This window comes from Poecilia formosa, unplaced genomic scaffold (assembly GCF_000485575.1).
Source record: "Poecilia formosa unplaced genomic scaffold, Poecilia_formosa-5.1.2 Scaffold160, whole genome shotgun sequence".
Lineage (NCBI taxonomy): Eukaryota > Metazoa > Chordata > Actinopteri > Cyprinodontiformes > Poeciliidae > Poecilia > Poecilia formosa.
Window position 1 is genome coordinate 1096690 of NW_006800099.1, and position 22290 is coordinate 1118979.

At 40.7% G+C, this 22290-nt stretch overlaps 2 protein-coding genes across 6 annotated transcripts in view; both read right to left on the reverse strand.

Moving 5' to 3' along the window:
* Positions 1-10942, reverse strand: part of atr (ATR checkpoint kinase) — a 21225-nt gene extending 10283 nt beyond the window's left edge. Inside the window, exons 1-22 of one of the 2 annotated variants that reach the window (XM_016677717.1) lie at positions 10748-10942; positions 10502-10593; positions 9771-9923; positions 8802-9679; positions 8611-8720; positions 7784-7960; positions 7544-7707; positions 6856-7008; positions 5982-6180; positions 5625-5881; positions 5339-5535; positions 5152-5252; positions 4084-4255; positions 3755-3910; positions 3468-3662; positions 2828-2923; positions 2660-2749; positions 2486-2581; positions 2257-2387; positions 1999-2142; positions 1285-1378; positions 1057-1182 (exon numbers count right to left, since the gene is read on the reverse strand). In XM_016677717.1, the coding sequence (XP_016533203.1) occupies positions 1057-1182; positions 1285-1378; positions 1999-2142; positions 2257-2387; positions 2486-2581; positions 2660-2749; positions 2828-2923; positions 3468-3662; positions 3755-3910; positions 4084-4255; positions 5152-5252; positions 5339-5535; positions 5625-5881; positions 5982-6180; positions 6856-7008; positions 7544-7707; positions 7784-7960; positions 8611-8720; positions 8802-9679; positions 9771-9923; positions 10502-10593; positions 10748-10800 (3834 nt within the window). In that variant the 5' untranslated portion in view covers positions 10801-10942. Of the gene's footprint in view, positions 1-1056; positions 1183-1284; positions 1379-1998; positions 2143-2256; positions 2388-2485; positions 2582-2659; positions 2750-2827; positions 2924-3467; positions 3663-3754; positions 3911-4083; positions 4256-5151; positions 5253-5338; positions 5536-5624; positions 5882-5981; positions 6181-6855; positions 7009-7543; positions 7711-7783; positions 7961-8610; positions 8721-8801; positions 9680-9770; positions 9924-10501; positions 10594-10747 lie in introns of both variants that reach the window. The other variant, XM_007564521.2, reaches the window with a different exon arrangement.
* Positions 10943-12231: 1289 nt separating this feature from the next.
* LOC103146547 (plastin-1) overlaps positions 12232-22290 on the reverse strand; it is a 15184-nt gene continuing 5125 nt past the window's right edge. For all 4 annotated transcript variants that reach the window (XM_016677714.1, XM_016677715.1, XM_016677713.1 and 1 more), the window contains 14 exons: positions 20592-20752; positions 20391-20520; positions 18971-19103; positions 17947-18028; positions 16462-16627; positions 15839-15981; positions 15658-15753; positions 15389-15581; positions 15183-15261; positions 13877-13991; positions 13657-13790; positions 13389-13512; positions 12880-13013; positions 12232-12791 (listed from right to left, as the gene is read on the reverse strand). In XM_016677714.1, the coding sequence (XP_016533200.1) occupies positions 12653-12791; positions 12880-13013; positions 13389-13512; positions 13657-13790; positions 13877-13991; positions 15183-15261; positions 15389-15581; positions 15658-15753; positions 15839-15981; positions 16462-16627; positions 17947-18028; positions 18971-19103; positions 20391-20520; positions 20592-20752 (1829 nt within the window). In that variant the 3' untranslated portion in view covers positions 12232-12652. The remainder of the gene's footprint in view (positions 12792-12879; positions 13014-13388; positions 13513-13656; positions 13791-13876; positions 13992-15182; positions 15262-15388; positions 15582-15657; positions 15754-15838; positions 15982-16461; positions 16628-17946; positions 18029-18970; positions 19104-20390; positions 20521-20591; positions 20753-22290) is intronic.

Genomic DNA, 22290 nt, shown 5'->3' on the forward strand with positions numbered 1-22290 from the left:
CAACACAAGAAAATTTAAAAGGGGGGAAAAAAAAAAAAGATTGGAAAAAAAAAAAAAAAAAAAAAAAAAAAAAAAAAAAAAAAAAAAAAAAAAAAAAAAAAACTACTCAAGTGCTGAGTAACTGATGAAATTATCAATCAATTCATATTTAATAATTACATAACAAGACAGACCAAAATATAAAGCTAAGTGGAAATGTTGCTATATTCATGGAAAAAAAAAAAGACAATAATTCATATTCAAGTAGCAAAGAAATTAACCAAAATCAGGCAAAAGAAAATTTTTACAAATCAATTTCTTTCAATAATAATAAAAAAAAACTTATGAAACTTTGACAAAAACTGCCGGTGCGTATGATGAATTTTTGGTTAAAACAAGCTTGTTCTTCACTCAGTGAATTTACTCACAGCAGGTAAAGTCTCCAGAAATTTTACTCAAGTAACCGTAGCGATACTCAGGGTTTCCCTCGGTGTATTATAAGCCTGGCGGGCCACCAGGCTTTACTTGTGCCCCCACCAGGCTAAGCATTATTTATTTTAGGTTTTTTTTTTAACAACTGCCTTTTTTTAAAGACTGTATTGTGGGTGTTTAGGTATTAATCTTCCAGCCTTCCAATAACACATAATTATCAAGTGATGTTTTGAAATTTCCTGTCAACTTTAAACATTTTTAACACAAAAACACAGCGATGATCCGATGAATGATCTAGCAAGTTTTCTGGGGAAAACCTTTGGATACTTCATAATAAGATTACTCAAGTAAAAGTAAAAAGTAGAGCGTAGTAAAAATACTCGCAAAAGTGTATATTGAAAGAAAAAGTTACAGTATGGACTTAAAATGTAATTAAATAAATGTAAACAGTTACTACCCAACTCTGCGCACAACGTAGAAAAAAACACCATAAATAAATAAATAACACAATTCCGTCAAATTTGTCTGCACTAATGTTACAAACGGTATTAAAAACGCTGTCAGGATTACGGTATTAGCTCACTTTTCTTTGCAGAGATTCGCCAAACCTAAGCCTATCAGTCCTTGTTTGGTGTACTAAAGTACCTGCTTGCTGTGCATCATGTCCCTGAGGCTGGTCAGAGCGTGGATCCTCACATCGACGTTCTCATGCTGAACGGCTCTCATCGACAGCTGCAGAGCGGAGCCCAGGTCGCTGCTGCTGGCCGTCAGCTGAAGGGACCAAAAACAAATTCTTTATCGCGTCATTTCCTGTCTTTGGGAGTATTTTTCCCTCTCAACCTTTCGTCGTCGTCATCATGACTTTACGCAAACCTTTTTGTAATTTTGCAGAACCGTGTGGATGTCTTTGAGCTCCGGATGCTCGGGCAGAAAGTAAATCTCGTGAAGGTAGTCGTTTACTTCGTCCCTGCAAGAGATTGAGAGAAACACGGTCTCAGTAGGGATCATTCTGTAATCATCTGGTCCTGTCCAAATGCTTAAATTTGTCACATTTTGTCAGATTACAGCCACTAACTTTGCTGTATCTTATTAGGATTTTAAGGAAAACCCATTAGAGGCTTTAAAAGACTTGAGGTTGTGGCGGATTTTCATATTCCAGGACGAAAATAACTCTAAACACACAGAGATGCAGCAGAGTGCTTTAGGAAAATAGAATATTCATCTGTTAAAATGGCCCAGTTAAAGCACAGACCTACATCCAAAAGGCTTTCCATGCAGTCTGCATGAATATGAGGAATTTCATGAAGAGAATTGGACCAAATTTCTCTCTCTGCATATGCAAAACTGGTAGAAACATCTAGTCCCAAGCAAGCTTTACCAAGTATTGATTCAGTGGGGCATGCCACACTTTTCAGATATCTTTCTTCAAAACTACGTATCGTTTTTCCCTCCACTTCCTTCTGAATCTTGTGGTTGTAATCTGACAAAAACCTCCAAAGGTGCTTTAAGAATAGTTCAACTCTTTATTTTCAATCTTATTCATGTTGATAAGTTATTTTCTTTCTTTCCTTTTTTTTTAAACGTCACCTGTTGTCCAGGATGAGGAAGCGAATGATGGCGGCGGTCTCTCTGGGCCGCAGGGGGATCAAGGGCAGCAGGGCAACAATAACGTGACTCAGGAGAGGCCCGAGGTGGGACGGCTCCACGCTCCTCACAAAACACTCCCACGTCCTGCAGCAAGGAAGTGCAATCTTTCAACTTCTTTTTTTTTTTTTTTGTGTGTGTGTGTGTGCGCGTCAAACTCATTTCAGAGATGACTTCACGAAGAAAGGGGCAGGTACTGACTGGCAGCAGAGAAGAGGGAAGTCCTCTCTGTAACGCAGACCCGTGCGAAGCGTCGTCATCATCTTCACCCTGACGGAGCTGATGTGCTTGGAGCCCATCAGGCGCATCAGAGCCATCACGCTCGTCAAAGCCTGGCCGCGGGAGACACGCAAAAGCAGATGTGTGTCGAAGCGGACGGGGCCGGAGCGGTTTGGCTGCGACCGCGGCAATCAGCCGGGCGACGACTCACCATTTTCTTGCGGTCCTTCTCTCCTGCGCTGGAGCTGAGCAGCTGCATGTTGAAGAAAGCCAGAATCCCCAGCAGCTTGGGCTGCAGGTAGTCAGCCTGAAACACAGCAACGCAACGTTCAGGTAAGTGCGAAACGTCGATCACGTCACAAACAGAGGAGAAAAAGACACGGACCATGTGCTCCGGGGTGGTGATGTCTCTGGGACCCTGGTATGGATCATCGTTGGACGCAAAGGAGGCCAAGATGGCCAACCCGTTGAAAACCTACAAAGCATTGATTTCCATCAATAAACGGCAGAGGTGTTACAACAACAAAAAAGGCGATTTAGGTTTTCTGCCCACCTGCTGGTAGTGTTCCCCCAAACGAAGCAGCAGCTCGTTGTGGAGACCCTGGAAGTCCTGCCTGAGCAGGGAGCCCAGCTCAATCTCCGTCTCACTCTAAGACGGAAAACGACACACGAAGCTGAGTGTGAAGTGTTTTACACCCAAATATTATCATTTTATAGCACAATTAAGTAACTGTGTTAACTTCAATTGTTATAAAAATGTTGTATACACATGTATATATGTATAAAATATGACTGGAAATCAATTTGACTTTGTAATTTAGCGATGCGAGAGGTTGAGCAGCTGAAGCCTACATCTCCCAGAATGCCGTGTCGCTCAGCTGTGTTATCTATTGATATTGTGTTCACAGGTTTATCGCGAAATATACTGTTATTGATTTAGTGTCCAGCCCTGTAAATAACCTTCAGCTTCGTAAAGAACATTTCACACTAGAACTGGAAGATATTTCTTACGTCCAAAATAAAACACAACAACCAGAAGCAATAAATGAGACAGAATAATAAAAACAACTGAAACCATAAACAAAACAGATCATGATGCATCAGTAAGTTAATAATTTTGCTCATCAGAATGGAAATGATTGAGCTTCTTTTGCCTTATAAAGCGATTGATTAATATTAACCAAAAAAAAAACCTGTAGGTAGTGAAATGCTCTCTCCAGCTCCTCCTTGGTGCACGAGCAAACCAGATGACTGAAGATGTACTTGAAATTGTTGATCAGAATCTCTCTCCTGTTCGCCTTCAGCTCGATGGCCAGCGCGCGGATGAGGGCGGAGCCTGTGGAGCTCGCCTTGGCTGCCAGGTACGGCAGCAGGACCTGGAGCGTCCGCTGCAGGTACAGATGTGCAGTGAAACATGCGCTGTGAAAAAGATGCCCGTTTCTGGGGGTGGGGGAAGAAGAGAAGTTCTGTCTGAGCGTACGGTGAGGAAGCGGTGGAGGTCCGGGAAGTCGAAAGCATGCGCGATTTGAGCCAGAATGTCCAAAGCCAGCTCCCTCTGATTGGCCGATTCGCTGGTGTGGTCCGGCGTGCTCCGCAGGGCCGAGGCGTGGCGCGAATGCAGCGACTCCACCAGAAACTGAAAACACGAGCCACAAACAGAAAGATCTACCTGTCCGGATATATTCAAAACCAAAATAAGTCGGTTTGTATCTAGATTAGTTTGCTATTTCATTATTGTAATTACTCTGTACTAAAAAAGTTCAGATAAAAATGTCAAACATAACGGACTCAGACTGGCAGACTATCCACCTGGCAAATGGGATTCTTATACTGGCTGAACAGGGTCTGCAGCTTCAGGTCTTTGGCAGCCGCCAGCGCTCTGATCTGAGTGTAAGCAGCGACGGACACTGTGGACGACTTGGACAGGAGACAGTGGAGCAGACGCAGCAGGGAGAAGGACACCAGGCTGCCCTGAGAAGCCCTAACGAGAAAAGGGAGAAAAGGAAAAGACCATTTTACATGCAGCAGATCTCTCCAAATGGCTATAAAAACATGGGAGAGAAAAAAAAGTCTTTAATTTAAATTAAATTAATCATTTTGTCCAGAACAGGGGTTTAAAAGGTGTGGTCTGGGGACCAATTTGTGGCCCCTGGAACAATTTTGTGAGGTCCATTCATGACTGCAGCTTTTTTTTTTTTTTTTTTCTTTTTTTTTTTTTTTAGCATGAGGATTTCAGTGGTCTGAAATATTTTTCTTTTAACTTGAATTTCATCATAAGCTGGGCTAAAACAATCCAGCGACTCAAAGAAAAACGACAACAACAACAAAAAAACTGGAGCATATTAATTCTTCAATTAAACTTGGGAACAAACTAAACAATTATAAAAAGCCCTATAATAAGACAAAAATGGCACCTTGTTTAATTCATATATTTTTTATTATCTTTTTTAATAAGGATTAAGAATAAGGACTTCTTTTAATCCTTATTGATTAAAAAAAAAATCCAAGAAAATGATTTTCCATTTTGAGTTGTTAAAACTAATGTTAAATTTTCCGGGGCATGTTGCAAAACGTTTTGGTCCAGAAGCAAAGTCTCACACTGCATCATGTAGAAAAACTAAATGTTTAATTTCAGGCTGTTTATTTATTCAGGGGGAAAAAAAATCCCACATTATTTAGAAATAACTTGACATCTTGTGATCAACAAAGATTCCTTGACAAATTTTTTATTTTAAAGCTTTTCATCTTTACCGAGGCTCCACATCATCTGGAGGTTGCTGTAGTTACACTAAATATATTCAGTCATTAAAAAAACAAAACATTATAACCCTAAAATAAAAGTTCTATAGTTGCTAATAATATAAATTATTGTTTTACCTGCCGATCTCTCCTGTGGTGAGGATGAGTGTGTTCCGCAGGTCGTCGTCTCTGCTGGCCTTAGCGTTGCTGAACGCCTCCTTAAGACGCGCAACCAGCAGCTGAAGTGGCAACAAGAACCCCAACACGTCGTCAGCCTCCGCGTTTGACCTTAAAGATGCTGCGTTTTATCGCTGAAATGTCTCACCTCGCTCAGCGTGCCCTGCTCCGAGTGCCTCGCGGACTCCGTCAGCAGGAAACGCACGGATTGGCTAAAGCGCGTCCTAACGGCGGGATCGGCGTCCTCGATCAGGCCAATCAGGGCGCAGAGAGCGGCGCGGGAGTCGCTGTCCGCACCGAGCAGGTTGACATGCTGGCAGAGGTGAGGTAGGGCTTCCAGAAACGCTGAAATAAGTCGAGTCGTTTTTCTTTTAATTGCAATTTACAAACGCTGTGAAAGCTCATTTAGAAAGCAAAATATAACATTTAGTTACCAAGTTTAACACAGCTGGCAGCTTGAGGTCTGAGTAAAGCTATGAATGGTTTAACCACGGCTGCTTTGAGGGATGGCGCTTTATTCCCAGTGTGCTGCGCTGCAAGACTCCAGCGAAGGCAGAGGACTCTGGGGCGGCAAGTGCCCGCTACGTTCGAGTCGCAAAGCTTGGAAAGCTCCGACTGGACGCAGCTCAGATGCCCGACAATCCTGGCGAGCGCCACCTTCACCCGCTCTGACTCGTCCTCCAGCAGAGACCTACAACAACAACAACAAAAGCCACGACGTAAACCACCAACGTAAGCAAAAACCACAGCGGTAGCAACAACGAGAACGGGGAAGTCCCGTTTTTACGCACAGCAGAGCGGTGCTGATGAGGTCGTGGTGGGAGGGCCCCAGCTGATGAAGCAGAATGGGGAAGACCTCGACGGCCGTGGCCCTCACCGCCTCGCCCTGGCTCCGCAGCGCGTTGCCGAAGATGCAGACGCGCCAGCCATCGCACACGCCCCGGCGCAGCAAGGCCAGCAGCGACACGCAGTCCGCCTGGACTTCATGTGCTGGAATCACAAGTCGGATTCACCGTTATGAAATGATGTTAAACTGAAATGCATGGTTGGAGTTGTAGGTAAATGTAGAGCAGCTCTAATAATTATCGACATTCCTACAACATGTGTACAAAGGCCTCAAAATGAAAAGTAAGATAGAACTGCAAACTCAGGTCAACCTAGTTTAATACTGAAATTTATTCTGGATTCCTGCTTGTTTTTTTTTCCATTTTCATAAATTGAAATATTGATTATTTCAATTTATGTTGAAATGCGGGGGTAGAAAATACAAAACACATACTTTCCATACTTATCCAGATACTGAAAATACTTGAAATAATTTACAAACTTGTCCAGATTTTTCCGGAATGCGTAAATGTAATTTTTAGACATGTAATCGCTGTAGCGCCGGTGATTTTCTTAAAAACAACTGTTTTCCAATGTTCCCCCCTCCCCCTCTAATTAAATAAATATACTCAAGTTAAAGGATGGATTTGAGAATTCTTCAGTGTCAGATTATTATTCCACAAAAAAAGACAGTAATTTCAAGGCTTTCCCCACTTCTTTACCAGAGGTGCGAATACATTTAGAAGACACTCCACAATTACGAGGATATTTTGCACATTTTAAAAGCTAAAGTTGAATGTTTTGTCATTTGCTGGCTTGAGATGTGACAGGATTACTTACAATAACAGAAGCTGAGTCTCTGAGCCAAAGCGGAGAGCCAGGAAGGAAACCCTGAACTCTTAAAGGCCGACGCAGATTTGTTCTCACACACCCAAGGAAGAGACAGCAGGGCACACACACGCCGCTGGAGCCCATTTTCAATCTGGCTGTTCACTACACACATATAGTAACATAACATGATCACCAAAAATCTCTTACAATTAAAAATAAAATGTCACTAAAACCACATTTTTAGTAAACATAAGACAGAAAAACCTGAGGGAATACCAGAGTTTCTGCAGGTTTCATACATTCAATTTTAAGACCATTATGAATGAAATTCAAGACCGGCACCATGACAGAAATGTACAAAAGAAATTAGATGGAATAAAGCTAGCAGCCTGGCTAGCTAGCTAGCAAATGTATAACAGCAGCTAGTTAGCGGTAACCTGAACCACCTTGATTCATAGAACGTAATGAAGATGTTTGCCTGATGGAAAGTCCTGCAAGGAAAAAATATGCAATTATTTAGTAAGTTGGTCTACAAAAATTTAAGGCCAACTTACATTTCTTTAAATGAATCCGAGACATTTTAAGGCCTTAATTTTAGATACACAAATTTAAGACTTTATGTATGCGCGGACACTCGCTCCTTTTCATGACACATAAGTAAAACCCCCAAGGAAGCTTATTTTTATTGTCTTCTTACATGTCAAGTAGAGAACGGAGTCAAGAACTCTGATCGTCGATTGAAAAGCAGACTTAAAGTATTCCTGCCGAGAGACGGGTCGAGACGCTCCTTCTAACACCGACTGACAGCTCTTCAGCACCCGGCCGATGGTCTCAGTGGAAACCCAGACCAGAGGACAGGAACTGCTGACAAAAAACAAAAAAACATGACTATGAGGCCTCTGAAGTAGATCTCGGTCTGTTTGAAGGCAGGTGGTACCTGAGGGGTGAGGAGCAGAGCGCCGCCAGGTGCAGGATGAGGGCCAGACCCTGCAGGGCGGACAGGGCCTGCAGGCTCTCTGGTTCTGCAGAGCATGAGCTCAAAACAGTCAGCAGCTCTTCTAGACGTTGAGTTAATGCGGCCCAAACCTCACTGCCGACACGCATGTCCAGCTCGCTGAACACACAAAATGACTGAATTGGTGGAATTAAAAAACAACAACAACAACTGCAAAGCAGAGTTTTACGCAGCACTTTGGGACACGATTGCCAAAAAAATTAATTGCACTCAAAAAGTATTTTAAAATATAAATTATCATAAAGTAAGAGCAATTCGAATTCAGATCAGCTTAATTACCATAAACATTGTCTTAAGTTAGCAGGTTGTAATCCTGATGGCAGCTCTACTGTCTGTCCAGGAGTCACATTTGCTGCAGTTCACTTTAAATTTACTCTACCAACACATTTCCACACACTCAGGAGTGGCAGTTTTGTGGCTTTTAAACCATAACTGCTCTAAAACAACCTCAGATTAATGTTGTTTTGGTCTGATTATGGCTTTGTTAATCATTTTGTTGTTGATATGAGCAATCTGTGTCCCCAAATAGCAGTGACTCCTCCTACAAGAGGAGGATCTGCTCAGCATCAAGGGATGAAATGTAAAGGTCTCTGGTTTCAGACGTCCCCAGTCAAAAAAATTCCCATACAACAAATGGGATGGTTAAAATGATTCCAAGAAAATTCAGTTTCAGAGAAAACATGTTCAAGAATCAGTAGCAGAAACAGGCGTATCGTATCGACGATGTTTTTGTCGTTTTGGTGACCAACCTGTTGGCAGATTTGCAGGATCTCTTGGCAGGAGTCTCTCCATCTCCTGCCTTCTGCATCACGGCAGCTTTCTCAGCCTTGAGTGCAGCTTGGAGGAATCCTTCTGCACACTACAAAGCACACAAGAGATGTAGAAAACGAGACGCAAACATGGCAAACACCGCATTTTTATAGAAAAAAAATTTGAGTACTTCAGATTGATTCTCTGTCCCGACGGTGCGTGCCAGCGTCCTGCAGACGTCCGCCACCTGCTGCCTCCTCAGCAGAGCGGCACCTTCGTAACTCGGGACAACAGACAATGAGAAGCCAAAGAGCACGCAGAGGGATTCAGTAAGCTCCGATCCCAACTTAACTCCTGCCCCTCCGAGAGCACAAACGCACTCGAACATCTGCGAGAGGTAGACGGGCTCGAAATCCGAGTGAGAGACGTGAGCCGACTGAAACAGACAGCGGGTGAGCTTCAACAGCTCCCCTTCGTAGGGCTCCTCCTCATCCGAGAAGTCGTGCGTTTCGAGCAGGTGAAAAAAGGCAGAGAAGAAATTGTGGCCTTGGGTCTCATCAAACTTCCTCAGCTCCACCAGTTTCCTCAACATCGCCATGGAAATCTTCCTCAGCCTGGTGTTGCCGTTCGCCAAGACGGAGCAGGCCGTCTCCCAGGCCACGCTCAGGTCGCGGCAGGAAACGACTCCCCTCAGAGAGTCGGTTATGATGCCAAGAGCGACGGCGGTCAGCGACTCCAAGGCGGCCGGCGACGGGAGGACGAGGGGAGTGTGGGTGAGGTAGGGGGCACGTGTGGCGGAGAAGAGGAAGCGGTCGAGCTTCACGGGCCACTGGTTCCGCTTGTGAACGTCCGACCCACACAGCGCGGTTATGTGGGCTAACAGGACGCTGCTGAGGTCTTGAGCCATTAAAAAGAACTCCTGAACAAGGCAGCTGAAGATGAAGGGCACCCGGACCCGCAGAGAGTGAAGCAAGGAGCACAGCACAGCAGAGACCCGGCCGTGGATGACATCGCAGCCCGGAGACGCTCCGACGCGGAGCAAACGAACTGCCACCCACTTACTGAAGTCTGAAGAAAAACAAATAGATGAAAAGAAGAAAACAATGGATCAGTCGGTCACTGTTTGTTGTTTTTGTTTTGTTTTCTGGGTAATCCGTACCAATGCAGCTCTGTATGGTGTCTGGGTACTCAGCAGGCAGACAGGCAGGATTAGCGAACATCAGAGACGAGGATTTGACGATATGTTGCACAAAATCCAGCAGCATCACACAGGCTGGCTCCGAACTGGACTTTTTATTTAACCCTAGAGCAACTGGGAAAAAATAAAAAAGATTATTCATTGGTTTAAGTACTTCACAAATGAATAAAAATTGCTAAATCTTAGAAATGTAAAATAAATAAATAAATCCATATTCACCAAAAGCGACTTAAGGGGAAAAACATCTCATGTGCAATTCAATACTTTTCTACTTTTCTTCAGACTTCTGAGTCCATTATTGGTCAATTTACATAAATATTTCAACTGATGGTCCAACTTATACCAATCACACCAAATAAGTATTTCTGATAACTCTGAAATACCTGTGGTAATGAGTAAATATGTTGGGAAAGTTATCTTCCACGTCCTATGAAAAATTGCAGAAGTGTTTCTTTCATATGTGTTCTTATAGCACTTAGTCTTTTGTTTAGGATCATTCATATGACCGGAAAAGCCTGGGGGAACAATATTGGTGAGTAAAACATTTGGAGAAAACCAGGTGACGCTACAAAGAACAGATGGAGAATAATACATTCAAATAGCTAAAAGAACAGTGCAGGTATTTATTCACTTTGATGTATAGCTGTATTTCCACCTGTTTTCTGTGTGTGTTGTTATTACTGTTGACTTACCAACATCTACATCAGTCAGTATCCGGTCAATGAACTGGCAGAGGATCTGCCGGGGTTTCTGTACCGCTGATTCGTACTCAGCAGCACTGGCGCTGCAAACAACAAACACGGCATTAACCTCACTAATTGAGTCATTAAACATTTCAACAAATAGTGACTGAATAAAATAATAAAAAATAATAATAGGTGACTGAGCTCAGTAACAAACTGTTAGCAGGTTAGCCAGTAGCCAACTTTTTAACTCACTTAGCTAGCTCTTGAAGAGCTGGTATCATTGCAGACATTTCAAGTCCATCCATGTTTACGCTTCCGTCTTGTTCGGCTTTGTGGAAAGCTATTAAGTATAAAAGTAAAAATTAAGTAATTTTAACGGAGATAATCTCCCAGCAGCTGTGCATCGCTCCACGAGTTTCGAAAACTTTCGCTCCAAAATGACGTCGTTTGTTTTGGTATGGTATCCACCGAGGCTCAAAATACTCAAGCACAAGTTCTGAGAGCCACATTACGGATTAATTTTTAATGTTCGTTTTTGGGGGGTCAAGAGAGAGGCTGTTAGCATAAAAATCAGCCCAAGAAACTGAATAAATAAATAAATTAACAAAAATGGCGAAAAATATTAGCGAGCCCAAGACCAGCAGGTAGTTACTGAAGACGTTTCGTAGCATAATTAGCAATAAAAACACACAATTATTTGTGGAATCTAAAAAAAACGAGTTTAAGTTAAAGAGACTTGGCTTCATCAATAAAAAGGGGGAGTTATATTTAAGACATACTCAAATATTATGGCTTCTACAGGTATGAAATGTTTTGATCTCTTTTGTATGAAAATTTAGCATAATATTCCTTTACTAATCCATGTTAAAAGGCGGGGGTATGGGATTGAGGACATACCTCGTAGCAGACAGGCATTATTTGGAATCAAATTTTATTTTATTTTACTTTTTTTTTCAGTCAATGGAAGTGACTTATTTTGTGTCCAAGGAAGTCACCCCGTTTGATCCAAATCTTCACCAAATTTATAAAATCTTAGAGGAAAAACTTCACAGAAAAATATCACTGAGTAAACTTGCTTTTACATGTATATCTCTACAGTTTCAGAAAGTACAAAATGCAGAAAAATGCAGTTTATATTGCACCTACCTATCAACTTGCAAACCACACTGTTTTCCTGCTTGCACCTAGATCTTGGTTAAGTTGGTTCCTTGTTGTCTGCTTCCTTCAGTTCGTTGGGGTTCTTGAAATATTCTCCAATGTATTTCTACTTTGTAGACGATAAAATTTATTTTGAACACAACACAAGGTAACTCAAGAAGTACCTCTATTGGTTCTGGTACCACATGTTGAGAACTATAGTTCCAGTTCATTATTATTACTGATGATTATGTTTATAATCCTCTTAATGTTTAACTTTAAATTATATGTATCCCTAATTTTAACAATCTGAAGGGAGGTTAAATCATCCAGTGAGTGCAATGAATGTTTTCTTTTCGCAGTACATTTATTTGTTTTTATTTCATTTATTTATTTGTACTAAAACTAAAGTTAAATGGATTTGGAGCAATCACTTTTCTTCCTGCAATTCTTTTTAAACCTGAAAGTTTACAGGATTTTTTCCAGTAACCTTACTAACTTTACACATTAAAAAAAAACAAAAAAATAAAAACAATCAGATTTATCAAGTGGCTGATTCAAACCATTAAAAAAATTTACAAAGACAGCAAACACACAAGTTTTCAACTTTTATATTTAATGGATGTCATCTTCAGTAATTCACCGGCAATATTCAACACATGACATTCACAGGCTTTACAAGAAGGCGTTTCCGTGTTATTTTGTTAACCTCTCTGGTTCTTCTTAGATTGCAGAGGTAGTGAATACTTTATAATAGGAATGGTTTGATAAGTATTGAGCAAATACGTGCTAAAAAGTTATAAATCATACATAAACAAATACAACAGCTTTACAAACAAGAGAATAATCAAAATGTTGGTTAGGGCTATTAGAAAGCAAAATAAAGAACAACCAATAGATTTGTTCTGGCTGGTGATTGCAGCAAAGGTAAAGCTCAAAGAAAAAAAAAAATGACAATGATAAAAATGCAGAAAAAATGCAATTGGATATTTGTATTTTTTTCAAACCCTGGTTTGCTATTTAGCGTTTGCCTCTTTTCATGTCGTGCCCCATGAGACAGGCAAACACGGTCATCACCATTTTAGGTTTTACCTCCACCAAGTCATCAGGCAGGGCGTAGACACGGGCGCCGATCTTACGGGCCAATGAGATCGCATACCTGAGAGACAAACGGGAGAGAAGTCAGGCAGGAAAAGAAAGGACTGGGGGTCAGGGAAAATGAAAGGATGGGAAGTATTGTTCTTTACTTGGCATTGTTGATTTTCTCATCGTTCTTCAGGACTCCCTTTTCTCCTCTCTTTACCATGTCCCACTTGACCATCGAAGGGGCAATGGAGTCAATCAGGTCAATCACTGGCAAACTGGTGCTGATCAGTTTGTCCTGCGCAGAAAACGTAAAACAGGGTCACATTCCGGCGCAACTTGAAATTATGATGGTCACTGAAAGTGGACACCACCCACCCAAAAGACCAGCTTTTTTTTCTTTTTTTTTTTTAAAGTAAATCAAACAAGAGTATGAAAAATACTTTGACATTCATTTAGTGCAACACAGTTAAAAAAAAACAAATCTGTTAGAAGCACAAAAATATGAAAAAAAAGAGAATAACATAGTTAATTAAATGTGCACAACTTTCTCACATTTTCATTACATTTCAGCTTTCAGTCTTCTTCAGAAGCCTCTTAACATTTGTACGCTTTTGAGAGTCACTGGTCTTGAACGCACAATCTACTCACCTTAAAGGTGAGTCCTACTCACCTTAAAGCTGCTGATCTGTGTGTCCTTTCGCTTCTCCTTCAGGGTTGAGTTGACCCAGTTCAGGATAAACTGATCCGCAACTTTCTCTCCGGTGCCCAAATCAGAAAGAACCATAACAGTGTACCTGAGGAAGAAAATACAGGAAAGATAACCCAGATGTTGAGAGAGCAGCTACATTGACCACGCACGCACGCACGCACGCACGCACGCACGCACGCACGCGCGCGCGCGCATCAGCTAAAAAAGCAACACTTTCTGGAGCGTCTACCTTCTCATCAGCTGCCAGACCAGAGCCAGGGTGTGTGTGCGACTCCCCTCGTTTAGGTTTTCTCCTCCGACTCCGACTAGAGAGAACTTGGCTTCATCTTTGCTCAACTTTACAGCGTAGTTGCAGTTCTCCAGCTAGAACACAGCATGGGAAACTGAAACCCACACAAATCTACTTGTGCTCACAATTAACGTGTTTCTGCTGTGTTTGCATGTGGCACCTTCTTCATGTTTCCCCCCAGTTGAGGATAAGGAGGATTGTTAACTTTCTTCCAGTTCACTACCACTTTGACTTTTTCTAGAAGTTGCAGGATCACCAGGCCATCACAAAGATCCCTGCAAAAAAATGAGGATAAATATAATGGATATTAACACAGAAAGCATCTGAATTTGACTTATGGGTTAAAGTTAATACACACCACACTGTGCGGTGTTGCATTTTCTTCAATGTACGCCGCACTCAATATTGATGTTAGTGGAAAATGATGTAAAAAATAACCCCCACTCCAACCTAATGAGTTCTACCTAAATACCCTAAATTATTTTCATGGAATAAGTTAAATGCAATAGTTCCATGAAAAAAATAATTAAAAACTACTACAACTTGAAGTTCTTGCTATATGTACGTATATAAAATATTAGTACTTCATTATTTTTAGCCAAAGTTATTCAGAGTCATTGTGGAAAGCTGCAGAATCAAACATCTACAGCCTGCAGTGTTGGAGCAGCATGTTGTTCCAACAAGGCTTCTCTTAACTTTAGCCCAAAATGATAAAGATCTGATATTTACTTTTAAATATTCAGGTAACTAAAAAAGGTCAATTTTAAGTCCAAATCTCAATCTGAGCGGAAATATGCCAAAAACAAAACTGCTCCACATTTAATCTGAGTCAGACTAAGTCTCCAAACTATATGCACAAAGACTTGTAACTATGATTGAAGCAAAAATATGTGGTAAGTCTTTATTTGATGGGGTGTGCATAAGACTGACATGACACTGTCATAAACACGACATAACATCTGTCAAGAAGATGAGGGAGTTTTCATGAATGTTTACGAGTGATGTCATGAAGTGTCAAACGTTAAATAATGACACTTTCAGTGCAAAGTTGACAATTTTAATGGATTTTTCATGCAAGTTTTAATGTAGCTTTACATTAAACGTGTTATTTACCAAATAATGCAAAGTTGCATTAAGATTTGCATTAAAAGTGTCATTATTTACTGAATGACACTTCATGACAACACTTATAGACATTCATGAAAACTCTTTCATGTTCCTGACAGATGTTATGTCACATTTAAGACAGTTTCAATGTCAGTCTTATGCACACCCTACCAAACAAGGTGCTACCAAAAAGGAAAACCACGAGCCAATTAAATATACTTCACAATTACAATGCACATCAAACCCTATTTCTGTTCTGCATTTTTATTTTGTCTCTATGTTTCTTTCCCTTCCCCGTTGAGCTGAAGCTATCTCCTCCTCAGATAAGAATAATTACCCTCAGGTGCAACTGAACCTACCTATAAAGATGGTTTACACGTGGAGAAACACCCAGAGAGTTCATCCAGTTGCGAAACGTTTTCTCCTCCCTGGTTTCCGCTGGCAAGTTATAAATACAGGTTATCCTTGTCCACATGCCTCAGTTTCCGTACGCCGAACATTTTCAGACGTGTCTTTGCTGACTTTCTAGTCTCTGGTTTTCTGTTGTACGGCAAACGTCACTTACCCTCTATGTGCTCCCCGTCCAGGTTAAACTTAGCCTTCTGCAGACCGGGATGCATGTTAAACAGGTTGGCCACAAAGGCCGTGTTGAGCTTGCTGTTTCCAGACGTGACGTCGCGAGGAGAGACAAACTGCCGGCAGTCCAACTTGGCCGCCTCCTGCAGCATCAGCTCGGCCCTTCGCTCCAAATCCCACTCCTTCACGTTCACACACACAACATGGACGCTCACTGTTGGGACTTAAACTGATTTCACTGATTTCAAACCAACTCACGCTAAGGCCAGCCATGTTGATTTTGATGCCCATGTGGAATTCGTCTTCGTCTCGAGGGGAAATCTGGTCCAGCAGGTGGAAGTAAGCCCTAGAGTCCTTCAAAGTCCAAGAACAAAACATCCTTTACACGACCCTCTGTGGGTATTTAAAGGAACGCAGCCGTAAAAGATCCACTAAGCACCTTGATATCAGCGCTGAAGTTGTTGATTGTCTCTGTTCCCGCGTTGATCAGGTGATAGTTGACCCATCGTAGGAGCAGCTCCTCGGGAGACAGAGACATGAGGTGGTCCAGCTCTTCTCCCTCCATCAGGAGGGCAATCAAGCCTGGAGACAGACAGGACGGACATTTTTGACGAAGAGATGGGAAGACGTGTCCCAACGTTTCCTGATGAGAAACTCGTTTGTTGATTAAAATCACTTAAACCCCTGAATGAGTTGCTCCTTCGGGGCAACGGAGGGGAAAGTTTGTCCAACCAAAGAGGAGAGTGTCTCTTCAAGCAATAAAACAATAAAATTACACAAAGCCTCCTTTGGAAAAGTGAAAATAAAAACGTTGCATCATGACTTTGGTTATCGCTGGAAAATAATTGTCTAGCGAGCGTTTAATTATTTTTCTACTTTGACAGTAACCTTTGACCCAACTTCTTGTAAATGTCCTAAAAATAATTTCATCTTTAGAATGAAATTATTCATTCACAGACACACTGATAATAAGTGCTCTGCAATTTCAAACACTGATATTTAATTAACGAATGAGCGAGTGAGCGAGTGAGTGAGTGAGTCAGTGAGTGAGTGAGTACTGACCTTCGTTCCTGGTGATTTCTATATCAGCGAAGAGGCCGACCTTGATAATCTGCCAGAGCAGTCCCAGGACCAGGTGGGGTTTCCCAGCCATCAGGTCATGGGCGTCGATGCTCACCACTGTGCAGCCGATGGCTGAGGCCGAGTTCAGGGCCAAGACAATGTTTTCCTATGAAAGCATGTAAACGTGTTTGTTTAAAAGAAGCAAATAATAAGCGCAGAGTCAATAATCGCAACCTAAAACCCGTCACGGCTTCTTCTTTTTCTTCTTATATATTTATGACAGGCAAGAATTTTATTGTAAGCAGTAAAGGTTAAAAACACTCTTGCCCTGCGACTTGATAAAGTTTCACATTCAGATTTGAGAAGAATGTATTTTTTCCAGGTTTCATCAAATTCTGTTGAACTAGATTTCACACTATGATTATGTAGCAAAGATAATGTTTCAGAGTACAAAGAGAAGGAGGTGAGCTGAAGTATAAGATAACAGAAAAAAAAATTTAAAACAGATCTTTGTACCTCAAATTGCAAATTTAGGTTGTTTAATAGAACATTAAATCTTTTCCAAACCAAAGGCAAATCCTCTTCTTCTAAGTTTTTTCACCTCTCATTCCAGCCATTAAATACATTGTCATATTCATTTCGCTTATATCTATATTGAGCCAAACTATCCGATGATTATCGGTAGTATTATCCAGTTTGGGTATGAATCCGTAAGCTCCCTGAAAATGAAAATGGAGAAAAGGCATTGTCCTTATGTGCCTGTGTGCTTAACATTGAGCATCAATGGGCCATCATAAAATATGACCCCACTAAGAGCACTGTTGGGGTCAACAATGAGGTCATTAAGGTCACTTTCCTCAATCTGCTTCAACATTTTGGTCAGTTTTTAATCAGACTGGAGTTGAAAAAGTGAGATCTTTCAACTAACTTACAGGGAAACTGGATTTACTTAATGGCTGACTGAATCCCCAAACTCATCTGAAACAGAAGTGTTAACATGTTTGATTAAAGAAGTATCACTGGTAGTTTACATTAAAATACAAGAAAAAAGAACCCTGTCTGGAAAACTGGAGCTAAACGAGGTTTGATGCAGATGCTTTTGGCATGTTTGAAATGTTTAGGCAACAGTTTGTAAGAGCTTCAGCTTTGCTCAAGCATTTGGCTACCAGCAAAAAATGTCATCAGTCCTTTTTTTACCAACTTCGCACAACTTTCATTTATGTCACTGTATCCAAAAGTGAAAAAAAAATTAGTCACTATTAGATATAATGTACTTAGTAAGAATATAAGCAGCAGTTATGAGTCTGCACATTTGCAGATAATGAATCTTATCTGCAAACTCGTGTCAGTAAAGTTAATCGCGACATAGTTTATGTGCGGTGCCCAATTACTTCAATGCTCATAGTGATTATTTGACTTGGGATGTTTGTGCACGGTGGGAATTTACAAATTCTGCAAAAAAAAACAAAAAAAAAAACTACTCACTCTCCTTGTGAAGGTGGTGAGTTTCTTCGTGTTGATGACTCTCTCATCGATCGTGTCAGGCTGGGAGATGTTGATGAGCTTACTGGAAGAGGGACAAAGCAAGGGGACGCCTGTGTGAGTCACTGAGCACACTCTGGAGCAGCCGTGTAATTGTCCATTTTTAAAGAGCCGGTGCAAAAGTCCATCATGTAAGTAAGACAATCACGCTGAACGAGGAGGCGCTGTAAAGCAATATAACGTGTTATCACTGCGATTCTCCTCCAACCTTTGCAGCAACATAAAACACTGTCGCCATGTTACGAGTGTTTGTTGCGAACCGGCAATGATTCTATCTCAGACCTACTAAAATTGTGTAATCACAAAGTACATATGCATAAAACCACAACAAGCTGTCAAGGCAGCATAATAGGTGATTGGTGTACTTAAATAACTACTGGATTATTAAAAAGTACTCTAAATTAATTTATTAAACCTTAGCATATCTTTTTAGTGGGTCTTTATTTCACTTAAGTCTACTGTACTCGTGTACTTGGGAAAATTCAGCTAAAATCTTCCTTTTTTAAAAATACATGTCTTTACATGTTGGCAAAACCTAGCGAATAGCTGGCTTTTTCTTCTTCTTCATGTATTAGTTATTGGGATTTAAACTTTTTTTTCTCATGAGAATTTTCAAACTCAATTCACAAAAATGTATTTTAAATTTTCGGTTCTGATCAAGGAAGGTATTCATGAATTTTGATCTGTGTCTGAATTGTGAATTATGATGGCAACTAAAAATGTGACGCAATTTTTGGATAAGTGCACATCTTTGTTTTTGTGAATTTTTTTGTTTGTTTTTGTGAGAAAATAAATTTCACAATTTTTTTGTGGAAAAAAATTCACAAAAAAGGTGAATCTCTGGGTGAAATAAAATTCACAATTTTTTTTCATTAAAATTTTTTTAATTTTTTGAAAAAAAAAAAAAAATCACAAATTCTCAGGTGTTTGCAGTGTTGTGTGGCGTGGACGTGTGCGTGTGCTGTACCACAACACGATGCCGTCGCGGAGGGAGGCGAAGAGGCTCTCGTCTTCTGGGTTGATGGGCAGCAGATGGTTGCAGTCGGGATCTTTGCCCAAAGATTTGTTGATCCATCTAGTAAAAGCTACTTTCTCCTCCTCTGAAACAAGCATGAACATTAGGATAAAATGCTCAGGTAGAACATTTTTAGTCGACAGAATCGACACGAGAAACTTTGGCTTGACAGAGTCACGGTAAAAATTGTGAATTATGATGGCAACTAACCCTAATCCTAACCCTCAAACTTTCATAAGTTTGAGGGTTGTTGTTTTTTTTTTTTTTTTTGCATTTTAGTGATTTAAAAAGTGTTGCATCACAATAGACCAAAGTAGAAAAGACGATAAAAACAAAAACTTAATCAAAAACACTGAATTCAGGAAAAGCATTCCACTACGACATGTAGTGGCTGCATGCCTTCCATCCTAATCCTGCTGTATTGGTAAAGCAATTATACATTTCAGCAACAATAAATCTACTTTTGATGGCCTTACATGTCTGACATCTGCAATTAATGGACTTTCTGGGGTTTTGAAACGCAGCAGTCAGATACTTTGCTGAAAGACAATCCAGGACTAGAATCGCCTTTTGCTATAATAAAGCAGGTTTTTTGGTGGCTATGTTTTTTCCCAGCTTTGCGCAATTGCAGACAAAAACATTGACACATTCCTTTTTGTAAGATAGCTCCAGCATAATCAAAGTGAGTTGTGAGATGTTATGAACATACATTTTAAACTCTTCTTTTGACCAGGCCGTTCTGCTTCGATCTAAGATATTTAGCTCATATTTTAAGTTCGTCTTGCTGGAAGGTGAATTTCTATTTTACAACCTGTGACATTTTAATCCTCGCATTGCCCTTTATTTAGCCCCATCCGTCTTCCGTCAACTCTGACCAAATTCTCTTTCCTTGGCAAAGAAAAGAAAAGCCTCCCCACAGCATGATGCCGCCACCACCAAGTTACACCGATTATGTTTTCATGGTGATGTGCCGTGTTAGTTTGGCAGAAAAATTAAATTTGTTCTTATCAGACATTGATCAACGTGTTCTCCATGTCCCCAAAGCACAAGGCCTTCACAGGTAAACTGTTTATATATTACGATTAAATTACACGTAAATATTCTGTTTACAAATTAGCTGATTTCAGCATGTAAATGATTGCAGCAGGATGGACTTGGGTCATCAGCGTAAAGGTATAAAACAAAAATGCCCACCAAATCATTTGGTAAAAATTATGCATCCAAACTATGTATCCTTTGACCTCCACTTATATGTGCGCACACTTTCTCACACACTTTCTCACACTTGCAACAACGTCTGAATTAATTGACTACCCTGGTATCACATCATAAAAGGTTCAGGCAGCCTGCGTGAGCGTGACGTTTGCCTCACCTGAGTAGGAGTGCTGCGTTCCCTCACAGGAAACCCCCGACGTGCCTCCAAAGGAGTTGATGCCTTCTTTCCTCGTTAGGACCTTCCTGAACGTCTCGCTGAACTTCTTGCTCTTCAGCTCTTGGTAAATCTGACCACAAGCAGACTGTGTCAGTCCACACGGGGCAGAGCGTGTCGGATCTTTGTCATTTCGGGACTTACAGAAACGAATTCGTCGAAGCTGATTTTCTCGTCTTTGTTTGTGTCTCCGGTGACGAAGGTCTCGACGATTTCTCGCACTTTGTAGCCGGGCAGGTGGAAGCTGGCTTCTCTGAACAGCTCCTGGAGCTCGAAGTCGCTCACGTAGCCACTGTGGTCGATATCTGGACAAAGAAACAGAAGGAAGAAGAAAAAAAAACTTAAATAGACAAACATCACAACAGCTTACTGATTTATAATTTCCCACTGACTCCACAGTCATTTCCAAATAGAAATAACACGATTGCAAAGAATGTTTGGTGGTATTCACTAAGTTGATTATGTATTTATCAGGAAGTAAAAGATATGCTATAATTACTTGATATGAGCACATTAAAATACCTACAAATCTAATGAGCATTTCTAGTATTTTGTGCACCACAGCACATGTTAGAGTGCTACCACACCGCAAGAGGCACATAAAACCACAAACTCATATGTGATGATACAGCAAAGAGTGAACTAATTGCTTCTGGGTTCAATGCCCAGCTACTAATCACTAGAGCAACTCATCACATATAGAAAGCCATCACAATCTAAAGTCTTACATCAGCTTGTCCATGTAATTTCTCACTGTCTAAAAGTTTCTTCTAACATGACTGAATGCTTATCTTCCAACCAAGACCTGGTTTAATTTAACCACGGATGATCAACTGCATTAATAAATTCAGATATATATTTTTTAAAACAAATAATATACAACAATGGATAAAAGTCAAGAAGAACAGACTCAGGGCGATAAACGCTTGTCTAAAAAAATACAAAGATAAACTAATTTGTTGAATTGATTAAATCATGTTGTATCTGAGAGAGTGATAGAGTGTGCATATGAATACAGTAGTGTGTGTCTACTCATGTTTCATTTTGTCAATAGAAGAAGAAAAAAATCAGTGAAAATCAAATGCAGTTCTGCAGGTTTTACTTTTATTTTTCTGCAAATGTCCTGTTTTAAATGATAAATGATCTTTTAATTTGTTAATCCTTCCTGATTTTGACAGTGTTTTCACTAAAAGACAGTCAGAGTCAATGGTCAAAATGGAAAAACAACACACAGTGTGTACATTTAGCTGCACACAAATCCCTCCCAGATTTTAAAAAAGCATCAACTTCATGTGGTAATCGCTCATTAAGGGTTCATTTTAGTCAAATTCCTTCAGTCCAGCCTGTCAAGATCCCTAAACCACAAACTGAGCTTCTTCATGCCTCCATACTTTTACTACATCCCAACAATATGACCATGTTTAAGGTTTTACTGCATCGACTTCTTGTGCATTTATTGCATGATTCAAACAGCTTCAGTATCCACCTGCCTGCCCAACCCCACATACAACCATCATGCACACAAAGCTGTTGTATTATTAAATAAAAAGAAACTAATTATCTCCTGTTCTTTTTCTTAAAGCCACCAGGTCAGGTTAGGTCATTTTGTTTCAAGTTTTGAGGTGATCAAATGCAGTCCTGATTCCTTAAAAACAGTGAAACAATCCTTTAGTTGAACAGGAACCAGAACATTAAATCACACACTAACTTCAGCATTATCAGCTGTGAATATTTCCCTATAGAGATTGCACAATAAACAGCACACACACACGCATGCACACACACACACGCACGCACGCACGCACGCACACGCACACACACACACACACACACACACACACAC